This window comes from Bombina bombina, chromosome 1, assembly GCF_027579735.1.
Source record: "Bombina bombina isolate aBomBom1 chromosome 1, aBomBom1.pri, whole genome shotgun sequence".
NCBI classification, from domain to species: Eukaryota; Metazoa; Chordata; class Amphibia; order Anura; family Bombinatoridae; genus Bombina; species Bombina bombina.
Genome location: NC_069499.1, coordinates 326,523,098 through 326,545,951, shown reverse-complemented (window position 1 = coordinate 326,545,951; position 22,854 = coordinate 326,523,098). Strand labels below are relative to the sequence as shown.

General features: G+C 41.1%; 1 protein-coding gene across 1 annotated transcript in view; it reads left to right on the top strand.

The window, feature by feature from the left end:
- Positions 1-22,854, top strand: part of ERCC3 (ERCC excision repair 3, TFIIH core complex helicase subunit) — a gene marked incomplete in the record, with an annotated part of 196,538 nt that overhangs the window by 94,172 nt on the left and 79,512 nt on the right. Inside the window, 2 exon segments of the mRNA XM_053698101.1 lie at positions 19,683-19,779; positions 19,906-20,023. Coding sequence (XP_053554076.1) covers positions 19,683-19,779; positions 19,906-20,023 — 215 coding nt within the window.

Sequence of the window (22,854 nt, the reverse complement as noted above, 5' to 3'; positions counted from 1 at the left end):
AGGCTTGTTTTGTTTTGCATTTTTTCCCATTCCTGAAACTGTCATTTAAGGAATTTGATAATTTTGCTTTATATGTTCTTTTTTCTATTACATATTGCAAGATGTCACTACCTGACCCTGGATCAGAATCTACTTCTGGAAAGACGATGCCTGATGTCGGTTCTACCAAAGTTAAGTGCATTTGTTGTAAACTTTTGGTAACTGTTCCTCCAGCTGTAGTTTGTGTTAGTTGTCATGATAATCTATCAAACGCAGATAATATTTCCATTAGTAATAATCCATTACCTGTTGTTGTTCCTTCAACATCTAATGTTCAGGATGTTCCTGTTAATGTAAGAGAATTTGTTTCTAATTCTATTCGGAAGGCTCTGTCTGTTATTCCTCCTTCTAGTAAACGTAAAAGGTCTTTTAAAACTTCTCATATTTCAGATGATTTTTTAAATGACCGCCATCATTCTGACTTATCTATTTCTGTTGAGGATCTATCTGGTTCAGAAGATTCTGCCTCAGATATTGACACTGATAAATCTTCATATTTGTTTAAGATGGAGTTTATTCATTCTTTACTTAAAGAAGTGTTGATTGCATTAGATATTGAGGAGTCTAGTCCTCTTGATATTAAAACTAATAAGCGTTTTAAATTCAGTTTTTAAACCTCATGTAGTTATTCCAGAAGTTTTTCCAGTTCCTGATGCTATTTCAGAAGTAATTTCTAGGGAATGGAATAGTCTGGGTACTTAATTTACTCCTTCTCCAAGGTTTAAGAAATTGTACCCTTTGCCATCTGATAGATTAGAGTTTTGGGAAAAAATCCCCAAAGTTGATGGGGCTATCTCTACTCTTGCTAAACGTACTACTATTCCTACGGCAGATAGTACTTCTTTTAAAGATCCTTTAGATAGGAAGCTTGAATCCTTTCTAAGGAAGGCTTATTTATGTTCAGACCTGCTAATTCTTTGGCTGATGTTGCTGCAGTTTCCACATTCTGGTTGGAGGCTTTAGCGCAACAAGTGTCAGACCATAATGCTTATAGCATTGTTAAACTTCTTCAACATGCTAATAACTTTGATGCCATTTTTGAAATCATTAGAATTGATGTCAGGTATATGTCTTTAGCTATTTTAGCTAGAAGAGCTTTATGGCTTAAGTCTTGGAATGCAGATATGACTTCTAAGTCAACGTTGCTTTCTCTTTCTTTCCAAGGTAATAAATTATTTGGTTCTCAGTTGGATTCAATAATTTCAACTGTTACTGGGGGGAAGGGAAGGGAACCCTTTTGCCTCAGGACAAAAAATCTAAAGCTAAATATAGGGCTGCTAATTGTTTTCGTTCCTTTCGTCAGAATAAGGAACAGAAGCCTGACCCTTCCCCTAAAGGAACAGTTTCCATTTGGAAACCTTCTCCAGTCTGGAATAAATCCAAGCCTTTTAGAAAGTCAAAACCAGCTCCCAAATCCGCATGAAGGTGCGGCCCTCATTCCAGCACAGCTGGTAGGGGGCAGGTTACAATTTTTCAAAGATGTTTGGATCAATTCGATTCAAAGTCTTTGGATTCAGAACATTGTTTCTCAAGGGTACAGAATAGGTTTCAAGGTAAAACCGCTTGTGAGAAGTTTTTTTTCTCTCACGGATTCCAGTAAAGGCTCAGGTGTTTCTGAAATGTGTTTCAGACCTAGAGTCGGCTGGGGTAATTGTGCCAGTTTCAGTTCTGGAATGGGGTCTGGGGTTTTACTCAAATCTGTTCATTGTACCAAAGAAGGAGAATTCCTTCAGACCAGTTCTGGATCTAAAAATATTGAATCGTTATGTAAGGATACCAACATTCAAAATGGTGACTATAAGGACTATTCTGCCTTTTGTTCAGCAAGGGCATTATATGTCTACAATAGACTTACAGGATGCATATCTTCATATTCCAATCCATCCAGATCACTATCAGTTCCTGAGATTCTCTTTTCTCTTGTTAAGTGTAGTCAGTCCACGGGTCATCCATTACTTATGGGATATATTCTCCTTCCCAACAGGAAGTTGCAAGAGGATCACCCAAGCAGAGCTGCTATATAGCTCCTCCCCTCACATGTCATACCCAGTCATTCTCTTGCAACCCTCAACAAAGAAGGAGGTCGTGAGAGGAGTTAGGAGTTAGTTATTCTTCAATCAAAAGTTTGTTATTTTAAATGGCACCGGAGTGTGCTGTTTTTTCTCTCAGGCAGTATTGGAAGAAGAATCTGCCTGCGTTTTCTATGATCTTAGCAGACGTAACTAAGATCCACTGGCTGTTCTCGCACATTCTGAGGAGTGGGGTAACTTCAGAAAAGGGAATAGCATGCGGGGTCCCCTGCAATGAGGTATGTGCAGTATAATATTTTCTAGGAATGGAATTGACTAAGAAAACACTGCCGATACCCATATGATGTAAGTACAGCCTAAAATGCAGTAGTAGCGACTGGTATCAGGCTGGTAAATGTATACACAGTAGAGTTATTTTCTATGGAATAGATTTTGACTGAAAAAATACTGGTAATACTGTAATAATGTATGAGCCTTAACTGCAGTAGAAGCGACTGGTAGCAGGCTTAGTGATAACTTTACACAACATATGAAATGTTGTTGTTTTTTTTCTAAAACGTTTACTGGCATGTTAATCGTTTTGTGAGGTACTTGGTGATAAATCTCTTTGGGCATGATTTTTTCCACATGGCTAACGTATATTTCTGCATAGAAACCGTTATAGCTGGTCTCCCACTGTGTAATATGACTGGGAGGGGCTTTGTGTTAGCGCCTTGTTGCGCAGTTAAAATTCAATCATAGTCTTCCTGTTTTCTTCCTCCTTGATCCAGGACGTCTCCGGAGAGCTCAGGGGTCTTCAAAATTTATATTTGAGGGAGGTAATCAGTCACAGCAGAGCTGTGACAGTGTGTTTGACTGTGATAAAAACGTTAACTGTTAATTTGTTTATCCGTAAGGGGTTAATCATCCGTTACTAGTGGGTGCAATCCTCTGCTGATTTCATACATTTAATGTAAAATTTGGTTGCTATAACTGAATTTGTTCATTGTTATTTCAACTGTACTTGTCTTTTTGTGTTTTAAAAGCGCAGCAGCGTTTTTTTACATTGCTGGAAAATTTTCTGAAAGTAATTTCCAGGCTTGCTAGCCTCATTGCTAGTCTGTTTAAACATGTCTGATACAGATGAATCTGCTTGTTCATTATGTTTAAAAGCCAATGTGGAGCCCAATAGAAATATGTGTACCAATTGTACTGATATTACTTTAAATAAAGGTCAATCTTTACCGGTAAAGAAATTATCACCAGACATCGAGGGGGAAGTTATGCCGCCTAACTCTCCTCACGTGTCAGTACCTGCGCCTCCCGCTCAGGAGGTGCGTGATGTTGTGGCGCCAAGTACATCAAGGCCCTTACAAATCACTTTACAAGATATGGCTAATGTTATGAAAGAAGTATTGTCTAATTTGCCTGAGTTAAGAGGCAAGCGCGATAGCTCTGGGTTAAGGACAGAGCGCGCTGATGACATGAGAGCCATGTCCGATACTGCGTCACAATTTGCAGAACATGAGGACGGAGAGCTTCATTCTGTGGATGACGGATCTGATCCAGGGAGACCAGATTCAGAAATTTCAAATTTTAAATTTAAGCTTGAGAACCTCCGCGTATTGCTAGGGGAGGTGTTAGCGGCTCTGAATGATTGTGACACGGTCGCGATCCCAGAGAAGTTATGTAGGCTGGATAAATACTATGCGGTGCCGGTGTGTACTGACGTTTTTCCTATACCTAAAAGGCTTACAGAGATTATTAGCAAGGAGTGGGATAGACCCGGTGTGCCTTTTTCCCCTCCTCCGATATTTAGAAAAATGTTCCCAATAGACGCTACCACACGAGACTTATGGCAGACGGTCCCTAAGGTGGAGGGAGCAGTTTCTACTTTAGCTAAACGCACCACTATCCCGGTGGAGGATAGTTGTGCTTTCTCAGATTCAATGGATAAAAAATTAGAAGGATACCTTAAGAAAATGTTTGTTCAACAAGGTTTTATATTACAGCCCCTTGCATGCATTGCGCCCGTCACTGCTGCGGCGGCTTTCTGGTTTGAGTCTCTAGAAGAGGCCATTCGCACAGCACCATTGGATGAGATTATGAACAAGCTTAAAGCACTTAAGCTAGCTAATGCATTTGTTTCGGACGCCGTTGTGCACTTAACCAAACTAACGGCTAAGAACTCCGGTTTTGCCATCCAGGCGCGCAATCTAAATTGCTTAATATTCCTTTCAAAGGGCAAACCTTATTCGGGCCCGGTTTGAAGGAAATTATTGCTGACATTACGGGAGGTAAGGGTCACTCCCTTCCTCAGGATAGGGCCAAATCAAAGGCCAAACAGTCTAATTTTCGTGCCTTTCGTAATTTCAAGGCAGGAGCAGCATCAACTTCCTCCGCTCCAAAACAGGAAGGAACTGCTGCTCGTTACAGACAGGGTTGGAAAAGCAACCAATCCTGGAACAAGGGCAAGCAGGCCAGAAAAGCCTACTTCTGCCCCTAAGACAGCATGAAGGAAGGGCCCCCTATCCGGAAACGGATCTAGTGGGGGGCAGACTCTCTCTCTTCGCCCAGGCTTGGGCAAGAGATGTCCAGGATCCCTGGACGTTGGAGATCATATCTCAGGGATACCTTCTGGACTTCAAAGCTTCTCCTCCACAAGGGAGATTTCATCTGTCAAGGTTATCAACGAACCTAATAAAGAAAGAGGCATTTCTACAATGTGTGCAAGACCTCTTAGTAATGGGAGTGATCCACCCAGTTCCGCGAACGGAACAAGGGCAAGGGTTTTACTCAAATCTGTTCGTGGTTCCCAAAAAAGAGGGGACCTTCAGACCAATCTTGGACTTAAAGATCTTAAACAAGTTCCTAAGAGTTCCATCGTTCAAAATGGAAACTATTCGAACCATCCTGCCCATGATCCAAGAGGGTCAGTATATGACCACAGTGGACTTAAAGGATGCCTACCTTCACATACCGATTCACAAGGATCATTATCGGTACCTAAGGTTTGCCTTTCTAGACAGGCATTACCAGTTTGTAGCTCTTCCCTTTGGGTTAGCTACGGCCCCAAGAATTTTTACAAAGGTTCTGGGCTCACTTCTGGCGGTACTAAGACCGCAAGGCATAGCGGTGGCTCCGTTCCTAGACGACATTCTGATACAAGCGTCGAGTTTTCAAAATGCAAAGTCTCATACAGAGATAGTTCTTGCATTTCTGAGGTTGCATGGGTGGAAAGTGAACTTGGAAAAGAGTTCTCTGTTACCACTCACAAGGCTTCCTTTTCTAGGGACTCTGATAGATTCTGTAGAGATGAAGATTTACCTGACGGAGTCCAGGTTATCAAAGATTCTAAATGCTTGCCGTGTCCTTCATTCCATTCCAAGGCCATCAGTAGCTCAGTGCATGGAAGTGATCGGCTTAATGGTCGCGGCTATGGACATAGTGCCATTTGCGCGCCTGCATCTCAGACCGCTGCAATTATGCATGCTAAGTCAGTGGAATGGGGATTATTCAGATCTGTCCCCTCTACTGACTCTGGACCAGGAGGCCAGAGATTCTCTTCTCTGGTGTTTGTCTCCGGTTCATCTGTCCAATGGAATGACTTTTCGCAGGCCAGATTGGACGATTGTAACAACAGATGCCAGCCTGCTGGGCTGGGGCGCAGTCTGGAACTCCCTGAAGGCTCAGGGATCGTGGACTCAGGAGGAGAAACTCCTCCCAATAAATATTCTGGAGATAAGGGCAACAATGAGGTTCATCAGATTTCAGTCGGACAACATCACGACTGTGGCTTACATCAACCATCAAGGGGGAACCAGGAGTTCCCTAGCAATGTTAGAAGTCTCCAAGATAATTCGCTGGGCAGAGTCTCACTCTTGCCACCTGTCAGCGATCCACATCCCAGGCGTGGAGAACTGGGAGGCGGACTTTCTAAGTCGCCAGACTTTTCATCCGGGGGAGTGGGAACTTCATCCGGAGGTCTTTGCTCACCTGATTCAGCGTTGGGGCAAACCAGAACTGGATCTCATGGCGTCTCGCCAGAACGCCAAGCTTTCTTGTTACGGATCCAGATCCAGGGACCCGGGAGCGGTGCTGGTAGATGCTCTAGCAGCCCCTTGGGTTTTCAAGATGGCTTATGTGTTTCCTCCATTTCCGTTGCTGCCTCGATTGATTGCCAGAATCAAACAGGAGAGAGCATCTGTGATTCTGATAGCACCTGCGTGGCCACGCAGGACCTGGTATGCAGACCTAGTGGACATGTCGTCCTGTCCTCCATGGTCTCTGCCTCTGAGGCAGGACCTTCTAATTCAGGGTCCTTTCAACCATCCAAGCCTAATTTCTCTGAGACTGACTGCATGGAGATTGAACGCTTGATTCTATCAAAGCGTGGTTTCTCGGAGTCGGTTATTGATACACTAATACAGGCTCGGAAACCTGTTACCAGAAAAATTTACCATAAGATATGGCGTAAATATTTATATTGGTGTGAATCCAAGAGTTACTCATGGAGTAAGGTCAGGATTCCTAGGATATTGTCTTTTCTACAAGAGGGTTTAGAAAAGGGTTTATCTGCTAGTTCCTTAAAGGGACAGATTTCTGCTCTGTCTATTCTTTTACACAAACGTCTGGCAGAAGTTCCAGACGTTCAGGCTTTAGCTAGGATTAAGCCTGTGTTTAAGACTGTTGCTCCGCCGTGGAGCTTAAACTTAGTTCTTAAAGTTTTTCAAGGTGTTCCGTTTGAACCCCTTCATTCCATTGATATTAAGCTGTTATCTTGGAAAGTTCTGTTTTTGATGGCTATTTTCTCGGCTCGAAGAGTCTCTGAGTTATCTGCCTTACATTGTGATTCTCCTTATCTGATATTTCATTCAGACAAGGTAGTTCTGCGTACTAAACCTGGGTTTTTACCTAAGGTAGTTTCTAACAGGAATATCAATCAAGAGATTGTTGTTCCATCATTATGTCCTAATCCTTCTTCACAGAAGGGAACGTCTTTTGCATAATCTGGACGTAGTCCGTGCCCTGAAGTTCTATTTACAGGCAACTAAAGATTTTCGGCAAACTTCTTCTCTGTTTGTCGTTTATTCTGGACAGAGGAGAGGCCAAAAGGCTTCGGCCACCTCTCTCTCTTTTTGGCTCCGTAGCATAATACGTTTGGCCTATGAGACTGCTGGACAGCAGCCCCCTGAAAGAATTGCAGCTCATTCCACTAGAGCTGTGGCTTCCACCTGGGCCTTTAAGGAATGAGGCCTCTGTTGAACAGATTTGCAAGGCTGCAACTTGGTCTTCACTTCATACGTTTTCAAAATTTTACAAATTTGACACTTTTGCTTCTTCGGAGGCTGTTTTTGGGAGAAAGGTTCTACAGGCAGTGGTTCCTTCTGTTTAAGTGTTCCTGCCTTGTCCCTCCCATCATCCGTGTACTTTAGCTTTGGTATTGGTATCCCATAAGTAATGGATGACCCGTGGACTGACTACACTTAACAAGAAAAAACATAATTTATGCTTACCTGATAAATTTATTTCTTCTGTTATGTGTGATCAGTCCACGGGTCATCATTACTTCTGGGATATAACTCCTCCCCAACAGGAAATGCAAGAGGATTCACCCAGCAGAGGTGCATATAGCTCCTCCCCTCTACGTCACTCCCAGTCATTCTCTTGCACCCAACGACTAGATAGGATGTGTGAGAGGACTATGGTGATTATACTTAGTTTTTATAACTTCAATCAAAAGTTTGTTATTTTACAATAGCACCGGAGCGTGTTATTGCCTCTCTGGCAGAGTTTGAAGAAGAATCTACCAGAGTTTTTACTATGATTTTAACCGGAGTAGTTAAGATCATATTGCTGTTTCTCGGCCATCTGAGGGAGGTAAAAGCTTCAGATCAGGGGACAGCGGGCAGATGAATCTGCATTGAGGTATGTAGCAGTTTTTATTTTCTGAATGGAATTGATGAGAAAATCCTGCCATACCGTTATAATGACATGTATGTATACTCTACACTTCAGTATTCTGGGGATGGTACTTCACTGGAATTACTCTGTAAAAAGTACATTAAACCTTTTAATAGGTATTTATTATGTTAAACGTTTTTGCTGGAATGTAGAATCGTTTGCATTTTCTGAGGTACTGAGTGAATAAATGTTTGGGCATTATTTTTCCACTTGGCAGTTGCTTGTTTTAATTGTGACAGTTTCGTTTCTCTCTCACTGCTGTGTGTGAGGGGGAGGGGCCGTTTTTGGCGCTCTTTGCTACGCATCAAAAATTTCCAGTCAGTTACTCTTGTATTTCCTGCATGATCCGGTTCATCTCTAACTGAACTAAGGGGTCTTCAAACTTCTTTGGAGGGAGGTAGATTCTCTCAGCAGAGCTGTGAGACTTATATATTGACTGTGATTAAAAACGTTGCTCTGTAATTTTATGTTTCAAATTTAATTATTGTTACTTTACTAATGGGAACAAACCTTTGCTAAAAGTTGTGTTGTTTTCAAGGATTGATGCTATAACTGTTTTTCAGTTCATTATTCAACTGTCATTTAATCGTTTAGTGCTTCTTTGAGGCACAGTACGTTTTTGTTAAATAAGATTGTAACCAAGTTGCAAGTTTATTTGCTAGTGTGTTAAACATGTCTGATTCAGAGGAAGATACCTGTGTCATTTGTTCCAATGCCAAGGTGGAGCCCAATAGAAATTTATGTACTAACTGTATTGATGCTACTTTAAATAAAAGCCAATCTGTACAAATTGAACAAATTTCACCAAACAGCGAGGGGAGAGTTATGCCGACTAACTCACCTCACGTGTCAGTACCTGCATCTCCCGCCCGGGAGGTGCGTGATATTGTGGCGCCTAGTACATCTGGGCGGCCATTACAGATAACATTACAAGATATGGCTACTGTTATGACTGAAGTTTTGGCTAAATTACCAGAACTAAGAGGCAAGCGTGATCACTCTGGGGTGAGAACAGAGTGCGCTGATAATACTAGAGCCATGTCTGATACTGCGTCACAGCTTGCAGAGCATGAGGACGGAGAGCTTCATTCTGTGGGTGATGGTTCTGATCCAAACAGATTGGATTCAGATATTTCAAATTTTAAATTTAAATTGGAGAACCTCCGTGTATTACTAGGGGAGGTTTTAGCGGCTCTTAATGATTGTAACACTGTTGCAATACCAGAGAAATTGTGTAGGTTGGATAAATACTTTGCGGTACCGGCGAGTACTGACGTTTTTCCTATACCTAAGAGACTAACTGAAATTGTTACTAAGGAGTGGGATAGACCCGGTGTGCCGTTCTCACCCCCTCCAATATTTAGAAAGATGTTTCCAATAGACGCCACCACACGGGACTTATGGCAAACGGTCCCTAAGGTGGAGGGAGCAGTTTCTACTTTAGCTAAGCGTACCACTATCCCGGTGGAGGATAGCTGTGCTTTTTCAGATCCAATGGATAAAAAATTAGAGGGTTACCTTAAGAAAATGTTTGTTCAACAAGGTTTTATATTGCAACCCCTTGCATGCATCGCGCCGATTACGGCTGCGGCAGCATTTTGGATTGAGTCTCTGGAAGAGAACCTTAGTTCAGCTACGCTGGACGACATTACGGACAGCTTAGAGTCCTTAAACTAGCTAATTCATTCATTTCGGAGGCCGTAGTACATTTAACCAAACTTACGGCTAAGAACTCAGGATTCGCCATTCAGGCACGTAGGGCGCTGTGGCTAAAATCCTGGTCAGCTGATGTAACTTCTAAGTCCAAATTACTTAATATACCTTTCAAGGGGCAAACTTTATTTGGGCCCGGTTTGAAAGAAATTATTGCTGACATTACAGGAGGTAAGGGCCACGCCCTGCCTCAAGACAAAGCCAAAGCTAAGGCTAGACAGTCTAATTTTCGTCCCTTTCGGAATTTCAAAGCAGGAGCAGCACCAACTTCCACTGCACCAAAACAGGAAGGAGCTGTTGCTCGTTACAGACAAGGCTGGAAACCTAACCAGTCCTGGAACAAGGGCAAGCAGGCCAGGAAACCTGCTGCTGCCCCTAAGACAGCATGAATCGAGGGCCCCCGATCCGGGACCGGATCTAGTGGGGGGCAGACTCTCTCTCTTCGCCCAGGCTTGGGCAAGAGATGTTCAGGATCCCTGGGCGCTAGAGATCATATCTCAGGGATACCTTCTAGACTTCAAATTCTCTCCCCCAAAAGGGAGATTTCATCTGTCAAGGTTGTCAACAAACCAGATAAAGAAAGAAGCGTTTCTACGCTGTGTACAAGATCTGTTATTAATGGGAGTGATCCATCCGGTTCCGCGGTCGGAACAAGGACAAGGGTTTTACTCAAACCTGTTTGTGGTTCCCAAAAAAGAGGGAACTTTCAGGCCAATCTTGGATTTAAAGATCCTAAACAAATTCCTAAGAGTTCCATCGTTCAAAATGGAAACTATTCGGACAATCTTACCCATGATCCAAAAGGGTCAGTACATGACCACAGTGGATTTAAAGGATGCTTACCTTCACATACCGATTCACAAAGATCATTACCGGTATCTAAGGTTTGCCTTCTTAGACAGGCATTACCAGTTTGTAGCTCTTCCATTCGGATTGGCTACGGCTCCAAGAATCTTCACAAAGGTTCTGGGTGCCCTTCTGGCGGTACTAAGACCGCGAGGAATTTCGGTAGCTCCGTACCTAGACGACATTCTGATACAAGCTTCAAGCTTTCAAACTGCCAAGTCTCATACAGAGTTAGTTCTGGCATTTCTAAGGTCGCATGGATGGAAAGTGAACGAAAAGAAGAGTTCTCTCTTTCCTCTCACAAGAGTTCCATTCTTGGGGACTCTTATAGATTCTGTAGAAATGAAGATTTATCTGACAGAAGACAGATTAACAAAGCTTCTAAATGCATGCCGTGTCCTTCATTCCATTCAACTCCCGTCAGTAGCTCAATGCATGGAGGTGATCGGCTTAATGGTAGCAGCAATGGACATAGTACCCTTTGCACGTCTACATCTCAGACCGCTGCAATTGTGCATGCTGAGTCAGTGGAATGGGGATTACTCAGACTTGTCCCCTACTCTGAATCTGGATCAAGAGACCAGAAACTCTCTTCTATGGTGGCTTTCTCGGCCACATCTGTCCAGGGGGATGCCATTCAGCAGGCCGGACTGGACAATTGTAACAACAGACGCCAGCCTACTAGGTTGGGGCGCTGTCTGGAATTCTCTGAAGGCTCAGGGACAATGGAATCAGGAGGAAAGTCTCCTGCCAATAAACATTCTGGAATTGAGAGCAGTTCTCAATGCCCTTCTGGCTTGGCCCCAGTTAAAAACTCGGGGGTTCATCAGGTTTCAGTCGGACAACATCACGACTGTAGCTTACATCAACCATCAAGGAGGGACAAGAAGCTCCCTAGCAATGATGGAAGTATCAAAGATAATTCGCTGGGCAGAGTCTCACTCTTGCCACCTGTCAGCAATCCACATCCCGGGAGTGGAGAACTGGGAGGCGGATTTCTTGAGTCGCCAGACTTTTCATCCGGGGGAGTGGGAACTTCATCCGGAGGTCTTTGCCCAAATACTTCGACGTTGGGGCAAACCAGAGATAGATCTCATGGCGTCTCGCCAGAACGCCAAACTTCCTCGCTACGGGTCCAGATCCAGGGATCCGGGAGCGGTCCTGATAGATGCTTTGACAGCACCTTGGAACTTCGGGATGGCTTATGTGTTTCCACCCTTCCCGCTGCTTCCTCGATTGATTGCCAAAATCAAACAGGAGAGAGCATCAGTGATTCTAATAGCGCCTGCATGGCCACGCAGGACTTGGTATGCAGATCTAGTGGACATGTCATCCTGTCCGCCTTGGTCTCTACCTCTAAGACAGGACCTTCTGATACAGGGTCCATTCAAACATCAAAATCTAACTTCTCTGAAGCTGACTGCTTGGAAATTGAACGCTTGATTTTATCAAAACGTGGTTTTTCTGAGTCGGTTATTGATACCCTGATACAGGCTAGGAAGCCTGTTACCAGAAGGATTTACCATAAGATATGGCGTAAATACCTATACTGGTGCGAATCCAAAGGTTACTCCTGGAGTAAGGTTAGGATTCCTAGGATATTGTCCTTTCTACAAGAAGGTTTAGAAAAGGGTTTATCGGCTAGTTCATTAAAGGGACAGATCTCAGCTCTGTCCATCTTGTTGCACAGGCGTCTGTCAGAAAATCCAGACGTCCAGGCCTTTTGTCAGGCTTTAGCTAGAATCAAGCCTGTGTTTAAAACTGTTGCTCCGCCATGGAGTTTAAACCTTGTTCTTAACGTTCTACAAGGAGTTCCGTTTGAACCCCTTCATTCCATTGATATAAAGTTATCTTGGAAAGTGTTATTTTTAATGGCTATTTCTTCGGCTCGGAGAGTCTCTGAGTTATCAGCTTTACATTGTGATTCTCCTTATTTGATTTTTCATTCAGATAAGGTAGTTCTGCGTACTAAACCTGGGTTCTTACCTAAGGTAGTCACTAACAGGAACATCAATCAAGAGATCGTGGTTCCTTCCCTGTGCCCGAATCCTTCTTCAAAGAAGGAACGTCTTCTACACAATCTGGATGTAGTTCGTGCCCTCAAGTTCTACTTGCAGGCAACTAAGGATTTTCGACAAACGTCTTCCCTGTTTGTCGTGTACTCTGGTCAGAGGAGAGGTCATAAGGCTTCGGCTACCTCTCTCTCCTTCTGGCTTCGTAGCATAATTCGTTTAGCCTATGAGACTGCTGGACAGCAGCCTCCTGAAAGAATTACAGCTCATTCTACTAGAGCTGTGGCTTCCACTTGGGCCTTTAAGAATGAGGCCTCTGTTGAACAGATTTGCAAGGCTGCAACTTGGTCTTCGCTTCATACTTTTTCCAAATTTTACAAATTTGACACTTTTGCTTCTTCGGAGGCTATTTTTGGGAGAAAGGTTCTTCAGGCAGTGGTTCCTTCTGTATAATGAGCCTGCCTATCCCTCCCGTCATCCGTGTACTTTTGCTTTGGTATTGGTATCCCAGAAGTAATGATGACCCGTGGACTGATCACACATAACAGAAGAAAACATAATTTATGCTTACCTGATAAATTCCTTTCTTCTGTTGTGTGATCAGTCCACGGCCCGCCCTGTTTTTTAAGGCAGGTAAATATCTTTTAAATTATACTCCAGTCACCACTTCACCCTTGGTTTCTCCTTTCTCGTTGATTCTTGGTCGAATGACTGGGAGTGACGTAGAGGGGAGGAGCTATATGCAGCTCTGCTGGGTGAATCCTCTTGCATTTCCTGTTGGGGAGGAGTTATATCCCAGAAGTAATGATGACCCGTGGACTGATCACACAACAGAAGAAAGGAATTTATCAGGTAAGCATAAATTATGTTTTCTCTTGTAGTGTAGTCAGTCCACGGCCCACCCTGTCTTTTAAGGCAGTTCTAAATTTTAATTAAAACTCCAGTCACCACTGCACCCTATAGTTTCTCCTTTCTCGTCTTGTTTCGGTCGAATGACTGGATATGACATGCGAGGGGAAGAGCTATATAGCAGCTCTGCTTGGGTGATCCTCTTGCAACTTCCTGTTGGGAAGGAGAATATATCCCATAAGTAATGGATGACCCGTAGACTGACTACACTACAAGAGAAATAAATTTATCAGGTAAGCATAAATTATGTTTTCTAGACGAGCATTACCAGTTTGTTGCTCTTCCGTTTGGCCTAGCAACAGCTCCAAGGATCTTTTCAAAGGTTCTCGGTGCCCTTCTCTCTGTAATCAGAGAACAGGGTATTGCGGTATTTCCTTATTTGGACGATATCTTGGTACTTGCTCAGTCTTTAAATTCTGCAGAATCTCATACGAATCAACTTGTGTTGTTTCTTCAAAGACATGGTTGGAGGATCAATTTACCAAAGAGTTCCTTGATTCCTCAGACAAGGGTAACCTTTTTGGGTTTCCAAATAGATTCAGTGTCCATGACTTTGTCTCTAACAGAAAAGAGACGTCTGAAATTGGTTTCAGCTTGTCGAAACCTTCAGTCTCAATCATTCCCTTCGGTAGCTTTGTGCATGGAAATTCTAGGTCTCATGACTGCTGCATCTTTCCGCCTCTAGTTCTTCTTCCAAAAGTGATTTCCAAAATCCTAATGGAGCGTTCGTTTGTACTGCTGGTGGCTCCAGCATGGCCACACAGGTTTTGGTATGCGGATCTCGTTCGGATGGCCAGTTGCCAACCTTGGACACTTCCGTTAAGGCCAGACCTTCTATCTCAAGGCCCATTTTTCCATCAGGATCTCAAATCATTAAATTTGAAGGTATGGAGATTGAACGCTTAATACTTAGTCTTAGAGGTTTATCTGATTCACTGATTAATACTATGTTACAGGCTCGTAAATCTGTGTCTTGGAAGACTTATTTTTCTTGGTGTTATTCTCATAAATTCTCTTGGCATTCTTTTAGAATTCCTAGAATTTTACAGTTTCTTCAGGATGGTTTGGAAAAAGGTTTGTCTGCAAGTTCCTTGAAAGGACAAATCTCTGCTCTTTCTGTACTTTTTCACTGAAAGATTGCTAATCATCCTGATATTCATTGTTTTGTACTGGCTTTGGTTCGTATTAAGCCTGTCATTAAGTCAATTTCTCCTCCTTGGAGTCTTAATTTGGTTCTGAGGGCTTTACAGGCTCCTCCGTTTGAACCTATGCATTCTCTGGATATTAAATTACTTTCTTGGAAAGTTTTATTCCTTTTGGCCATCTCTTCTGCTAGAAGAGTTTGAGTTATCTGCTCTTTCTTGTGAATCTCCTTTTCTGATTTTTCATCAGGATAAGGCGGTGTTACAGACTTCATTTAATTTTTTACCTAAAGTTGTGAATTCTAACAACATTAGTAGAGAAATTGTTGTCCCTTCTTTGTGTCCTAATCCTAAGAATTCTCTGGAGAGATCTTTACATTCTTTGGATGTAGTAAGAGCTTTGAAATATTATGTTGAAGCTACTAAAAATTTCAGGATGACTTCTAGTCTATTTGTTATCTTTTCTGGTTCTAGGAAAGGTCAGAAGGCTTCTGCCATTTCTTTGGCATCTTGGTTAAAGTCTTTGATTCATCATGCTTATGTGGAGTCGGGTAAATCCCCGGCTCATTCTACTAGGTCAGTTTCTACTTCCTGGGCTTTTAAGAATGAAGCTTCTGTTGATCAGATTTGCAAAGCAGCAACTTGGTCTTTTTTGCTTACTTTTACTAAATTCTACCATTTTGATGTTTTTTCTTCTTCTGAAGCAGTTTTTGGTAGAAAAGTACTTCAGGCAGCTGTTTCAGTTTGATTCTTCTGCTTATAATTTCAGTTTTTTTCATTATAAGATTAAAACTTTTTGATTTGGGTTGTGGATTATTTTTTCAGTGGAATTGGCTGTCTTTATTTTATCCCTCCCTCTCTAGTGACTCTTGCGTGGAAGTTCCACATCTTGGGTATCTGCTATCCCATACGTCACTAGCTCATGGACTCTTGCCAATTACATGAAAGAAAACATAATTTATGTAAGAACTTACCTGATAAATTAATTTCTTTCATATTGGCAAGAGTCCATGAGGCCCACCCTTTTTGTGGTGGTTATGATTTTTTTGTATAAAGCACAATTATTCCAATTCCTTGTTTGATGCTTTCGCTCCTTTCTTATCACCCCACTTCTTGGCTATTCGTTAAACTGAATTGTTAGTGTGGTGAGGGGTGTATTTATAGGCATTTTGAGGTTTGGGAAACTTTGCCCCTCCTGGTAGGAATGTATATCCCATACGTCACTAGCTCATGGACTCTTGCCAATATGAAAGAAATTAATTTATCAGGTAAGTTCTTACATAAATTATGTTTTTTGTCCCTCCCGTTTTCATTCAGTGTCCTCTAGAGCTTGGGTATATGTTTCTCAACATTAAAGGGACGCTGAACCCAAATTTTTTTCTTTTGTGATTCAGATAGAGCATGCAATTTTAAGCAACTTTCTAATTTCACTCCCATTGTCAAATTTTCTTCGTTCTCTTGCTATCTTTATTTGAAAAAGGCATCTCTGCTAAGGAGCCAGCCAATTTTCAGTTCAGAACCCTGGACAACACTTGTTTATTGGTGGGTGAATGTATCCACCAATCGGCAAGAACAACCCAGGTTGTTCACCAAAAAATGGGCCGGCAAACATTCTTGCTTTTCAAATAAAGATACTAAGAGAATGAAGAAAATTTGATAAGAGTAGTAAATTAGAAAGTTGCTTAAAATTGCATGTTGTATGTGAATCATGAAAGAAACCATTTGGGTTCAGTGTCCCTTTAAGCAATGAAGCCGTGGACTCTCCTTGTATTAAGAAGGAAAACATAAATTATGCTTACCAGATCATTTCATTTCCTTCTGTACAAGGAGAGTCCACAGCCCCCGCCAGTGTTCTCCGATGCACGCTCCCTAAATTATAATTTTCTTCTGGCACCTTTTTTACCCTGATATTTCTCCTATTGTTCCTTGTTCCCTCGGCAGAATGACTGGGGGATGGGGGAAGTGGGAGGAGAGGTATTTAAGCCTTTGGCTGGGGTGTCTTTGCCTCCTCCTGGTTTCCAGGTTCAGTTTTTCCCAACAGTAAGGAATGAAGCAGTGGCCTCTGGTAAGCATAATTTATGTTTTTTTACATAGATATTTCTTTTCAGTTTTCTTAAAGATATACTGCATCATTTTCAAGTGATTCAATATTTTGGTACGGGGAAAATTTCCTGAGCCAACAACAAGCGTATGTGTAATAATACAATGTCCCATGAATTTAATATTTGTTACCTGCGTTCCCAGTGATCTACTTCTGCAACTTATTTTATTCTACTCACCCCAAAAGTGCATACTATTATACTATGAAAGTGTTGAAAACATGCTGTACAGTCATGGCTTAGATCAGTTCAAGATATTATTTTTCCATCTGTAAAAAAATTTTGTTTTTTATTTTCCTTTTTAAATATAACTAAAATTAATAGTTGGTTTATTGAGGTTTTTCCCTCAAACTTCATAATATAAGGCAGTGTTCTTTAAACTTTTTTCCCCAAGACCCAGTGAATTGATAGCACATATCTTTGTGACCCTATTTTTATATTTGGTCTGAAAATTTCTGAAGTGATATACAGCAAGATACAGCAATTTTTGGCAAAGTGACTAAAATGTGGACGTGCTTTAGTCCTGATTGTATTCAAACATGAAAGTGGTATAAAAGCATATGGCACACCATACACACTAGTGCAAACTGATATTGCTGCTTCTATTAATGTAACCAAACATTGGTATTGCATTTTTTCCCCTTTGTGCAATAACTGGCACAAGTAACAAATATTGGATATGGAAATGCCAGTCACTAATTAATTAAATAGCTGCACATGTAAGAATGACACCTCTAATTCTGATCATTATCATTCAACTAAAATGGGGGAAAAAAACAACAAAACTAATTTTTTTTTATACTAAATTTTTCCTACTGCTTTCACTGCTTGCTCATGCTTCTGGATAATCTCCCCATCACAGACCCTTTGCTACAATCAATGGTGGCCGGGATGCAATTGTCACCCTGTCCACACACATACACATTCACACATACACGCACACACAAAAACACATTCATACAAGCACTCACACATTCACACACATTCTCACACACACACATTCATACACACATTCATACACAGACACACACACACACACACATCCATACACACACAATTATACACACATATATTCACACACACATACGCGCATTCATACACATTCTCTCTCACACACACACATACATTCATTCACACACACATACATTCATACACACACATTCATACACAATCATACACACATTCACACCCACATTTATACACACACACACACACACACATACATACATACACGTACATACACATGTACACACACACACATACACACGTATACATACAGACACATCTACATATACACACACATATATACACACATATAGATACACACATATAGATACACACATATAGATACACACATACATACATACACACACTTACATACATACACTTACACACACACACATATACATACATACATACATACACATACACACACATACGCACACATACATACATATACACACATACATACACAAACATAACACAAATACATACACACATACACACACACTTACATACATACACACACTTACATACATACACACACACACACACACATTTATGCATACACACACACAGAGTTTAAGTCTTCTTTCTTCTGCTTTTTCTTGCATTTAACCCTTTGGTTGCTACAGAAGGCTGAAGCTGTGTTATCAATTTTTTTTTTTTTTATGGCCATTCTTTTTATTTTTATATCATGACTGTACATGTGGCAGCCAAGGGGTTAAATGAAATACAGAGCAGAAGGAAGAATATATGGTTTGACCTCCAAAGTTAAAAGTTAATAAATTACCTTTCCCCAGTTATACTATCAGGAGGTAGAGCGACATTAGGAGGGCCCTGCACAGACTGTAACGTGAGCTGTACCGGCACATCATAGGAACTGCAGGTTCCCCTGGCCCCCTCCCCTTCTGACCTACCAGACAGCCTGCAGGACAGGAGATTGTGTACATTCAGCAGCTGTAGGATTGTCCGTTTCCACTTCCCCGCAATCCGTACAAGTGGAATCCACAGAGCCCTATCAGCCCCTTTAACAACCAATAGGAAGTGCAGGAGGCGGGTCCCACTGCTTTCATCTCACCATAGTGTAATGCAAAGAGCGCAGGGGTTGTGCAGGGAAACAGTTCAGTGTGATGTTTCCAGATGCTCTGGCTGCCCTGCACTCTCTGCCTCTGTAGTCAGATCAGATCTGAGCCTGCTGCCTGCTTTAGAGTTAGTGCTAAATAGAATCTGCAGTGCAGCTGCGTACCATGCACCTGCATATATTTTTTAAGTTCTGCCTGTGTGCGACCCAGTGAAAATGGTGTTGCGACCCAGTAATGGCTCGCAACCCGTATTTTGAAGAACCCTGATATAAGGGACTTGAAACCCACATTTTTTCTTTATTGATTTAGAGAATGTGGTTTTAAATACCTTTCCAATTTATTTCTATTATCTAAATAGTTCTCTTTGTATCCTTTGTTGAACAGTATGCCTAGGTAGGCTCAGAAGCTGCTGATTGGTGGCTGCATATATTTGCCTCTTTTCATTGACTTTCAGGTACCTTCCAGCAGTGCATTACTGCTCCTTCAACAAAATATACCAATATTATTAGATAATAGCAGAACATTAAGAATGTTTTAATTTAAAATTGTATGATCTATTTAAATCATGAGCAAAAATGTTGGGTTTCATTTCCATTTCAGTCTCTCTCTTTGCCTTCTCTTTTACTACATCTTGGGTAGTTGGAAGCCACTTTATTAGATGGGAATTTTAGCTTTGTGTACTTTTTTCTTTATGAATTTGAAAAGGTTTGTCAGGACATAAATGAATGTATCGGAAAAGACACATTTTATTTTCTGTGTGCCTTTCCCAAAAGCTTGGTGGGCTAAGAGAGAATAATCTTGTCTGTGGGGGAATTTTTTTTTTTTTTATAATGTTTAATGATTCTAAATCACTTTTGTTTTTCAGACCTTATATTTATGGCCCTACATCACAAGGAGAGAGGATGCAAATTCTCCAAAATTTCAAACATAACCCAAAAATCAACACAATATTTATATCTAAGGTGAGAAAATGTTATACTCTTATTTTTATTTCCTCTAACTTATTTGACCATAAATCTTGAATTGGCTGAATTTGAGGTTTGTAAATGGATTTTTATAGAGCGCACTCATTTTATTTGTTTATTAAGGTTGGTGACACATCTTTTGATCTACCAGAGGCTAATGTACTCATTCAAATTTCATCCCATGGTGGCTCTCGAAGACAGGAAGCTCAACGTCTGGGTCGCGTTCTCAGAGCTAAAAAAGGTAATGGGACCTATTTTTGTTGTTCGATTACTACAGAAATGTAATTGGGGGTATGGAAGGATGAACGGTTCCATTTTAAAGGGACATTGTCACCAAAATATTTGTATCTTATTTAAAAGACCACTAAAGTCCAAATTAAACTTTCATGATTCAGATAGTGCACACAATTTTAAACAACTTTCCAATTCACATTACCTAAATATGCACAGTCTTTTTATATGCACACTTTCTGAGGTACCACCTCCTACTGAGCATGTGCAAGATACAGAGTATATGCATTTTGTGATTGGCTAATGGCTGTCACATGATGATGTGGGAAGGAAAATCAAACTAACTTTGAAATTTGTCAGAAAAAAAAATCCACTAATGTGAAAGTTCTTTTGCATTGTCTATTTATAATGTATTTATGGATGATGCAAATGTACTGTGTTTAGTGGTCCTTTATAAACTTTATATTACATTAAATCTACTCTAATTCATTTCTGCTAGTAGACAAACCCTTCCTGGTCATTTTACCAGGTAATTGTGGGCACTCATTGGAGCATATCCTCTTCAGCTGAGCGTAGTGTTATTTTAGTTAAAGGGATATGAAACCCAACATTTTATTTTGTGAATCAGACAGAGCATACAATAAGAAAAGTTCCCAATTTACCTTTATCATATTTGATTAGTTCCCATTGTAATTCCTTCTTGAAGAGATACCTAGGTAGGTGTCTGGAGCACTGTATGGCAGGAAATAGATAACATTCTTGTAAAACTGCTGCCATATAGTACACCAGACTCCTGAGCTTTTTTCAACAAAAGATACCAAGAGTACATAGAAAATGTAGTAATATCAATAAATTGGTTTAAAATTGTACTTGGTTTTCATATCCCTTTACGGTTATGTAAACATTTAGCAATGGAAATGAACAGAAAATGAACATGTTTTAATACATTTATTTGCATATATATTGAGAGAGACGCACTTGGCTGAGACAGAACAAAAGCTAGAATAACTTCCATGCCTGATCATTTTCATTGGCACTCAGGGTGCATACTTTTTTAGCACACTATGCCTTTTCACAGAGAAAAAATATCCTGCAGCATTTCACTCTGACCCTGCCCAATGACGATTGTTTCAGCCTTCTGTGGGCCTCGTCAGTGAGGTGCAGTTGCATTTCTCTAATGGCATTTTTTTTTTTTTTTTTTTCTTATGCAAATTATGACTTTTAGGGAAGTCTCCCTAAGCATGATGCGGGAATCCAGACGTGGACCTGTTGCTCAGTGTGCCTAGAGGGATATGGCTGCACCTCACTGACGAGGCCCACACTAGACCGAAACATACGTCTGGGGTTTTGCTGTTTCTCTCGTTCAGAGAGGGATTGCCTGGTATTTCAGGGCTGGACTGTACTGTGAAGTCAGGATCAGACTGATATGCTTCAGGAAAGTTCTTCTCTGTGAAAGGCACATATTGAGCAAAAAGAGGCTGCTTCTAGGGTGGTAACTAGCCATAGAACAAGCTATTATGCTTTTGTTCGTTCCCAGGTTGAGTGCTTCTCTCTTTTTATTTATTTGCATATGTTTAACATTAGATTCATGTTGTATGTTCAGTCCTAAAAAAAAAAAAATGTAACGCAAGCATCAAAAAATACTTGTGTATCTATAGACGGCGCTCACAACAACAAAAATTATCACCAAAATAACACAAAAGTTACAATGTTCCAATCTGTGACTGCAATCAGGCAGCTCCTTGTCAAAGGTAATGGTCCACCTCTTCCAAGAAATCTAGAAAAAAACACAAGGGTGCCCAATGGCCTAGCACAGCCACAAAAACGGATATGGAAATAGGCAAGTATACACTCTCATCAGAAATACACAATAAGGTGACAAACAAACAGACTGGAATTTCAGTCGCCTAGCTGACTGGCTTCTGGTTACACATAAAACAAATGTCACCATGGTCTGGATCCCAAGTAGTGGGTCTTGCCGTAAACACAGTTCTGAACAAAAGACACAACACACCACATGGCCAAAGTACTATCATGGACAGAGAAAATATACTTTGCAGCCAAATGATACCCTGGCAAAGCATGAACCTCTGGAGCAACAGATAATAAGTGATCACCATGCCAAAAAACAGCATGCAAGTGATAACCAATAAAAAAAGTTTTATTTAAAAAAAATAAATTTATTTAGAACTGTGTTTAAGGCAAGAGCCATTATTTTGCATCTGGACCCTGATGACATTTGTATCCTGTGTGACTGTAGGGCGACATTGAAGTGAGCGTATATTTACATATCCGTTTTTGTGGCTGTGCTAGGCCATTGGAGGGGGGTCCTTTGTGGTGTTTTTTCCAGTCCTAAAAAAAAATTGACTCATGGATGTTACAAGAGCTGATTTTAGCTAGATATATGCCATTGCTATTTTGTTTGTTTTTAAGACACATTTAGTCTTTAAAATATATTAGGGGTGTTTTTTTTTTTTTCTTAAATGGAAAGAGTCCACAGCTGCATTCATTACTTTTGGGAAATAAGAACCTGGCCACCAGGAGGAGGCAAAGACAACCCAGCCAAAGGCTTAAATACTCCTCCCACTTCCCTCATCCCCCAGTCATTCTTTGCCTTTGTCCCAGGAGGATGGCAGAGAAGTTTCAGAATTTTTAATTTTTGTTTTTGTCTCTTATGGAGGGTAGTACTCTTCAGCATGGGACAAGAGTTTTAAGTAGTCCTGTCAGTCTTTCAGTGAGGGCTTTGATGAAAGTTAGAGTCCGGAGATGCAGGGAGAGTCTTTCTGTGAAACCATCCCGACTCGTATTAACAGCTCGGTGTTGTCGAACTTCGCTTTGCTG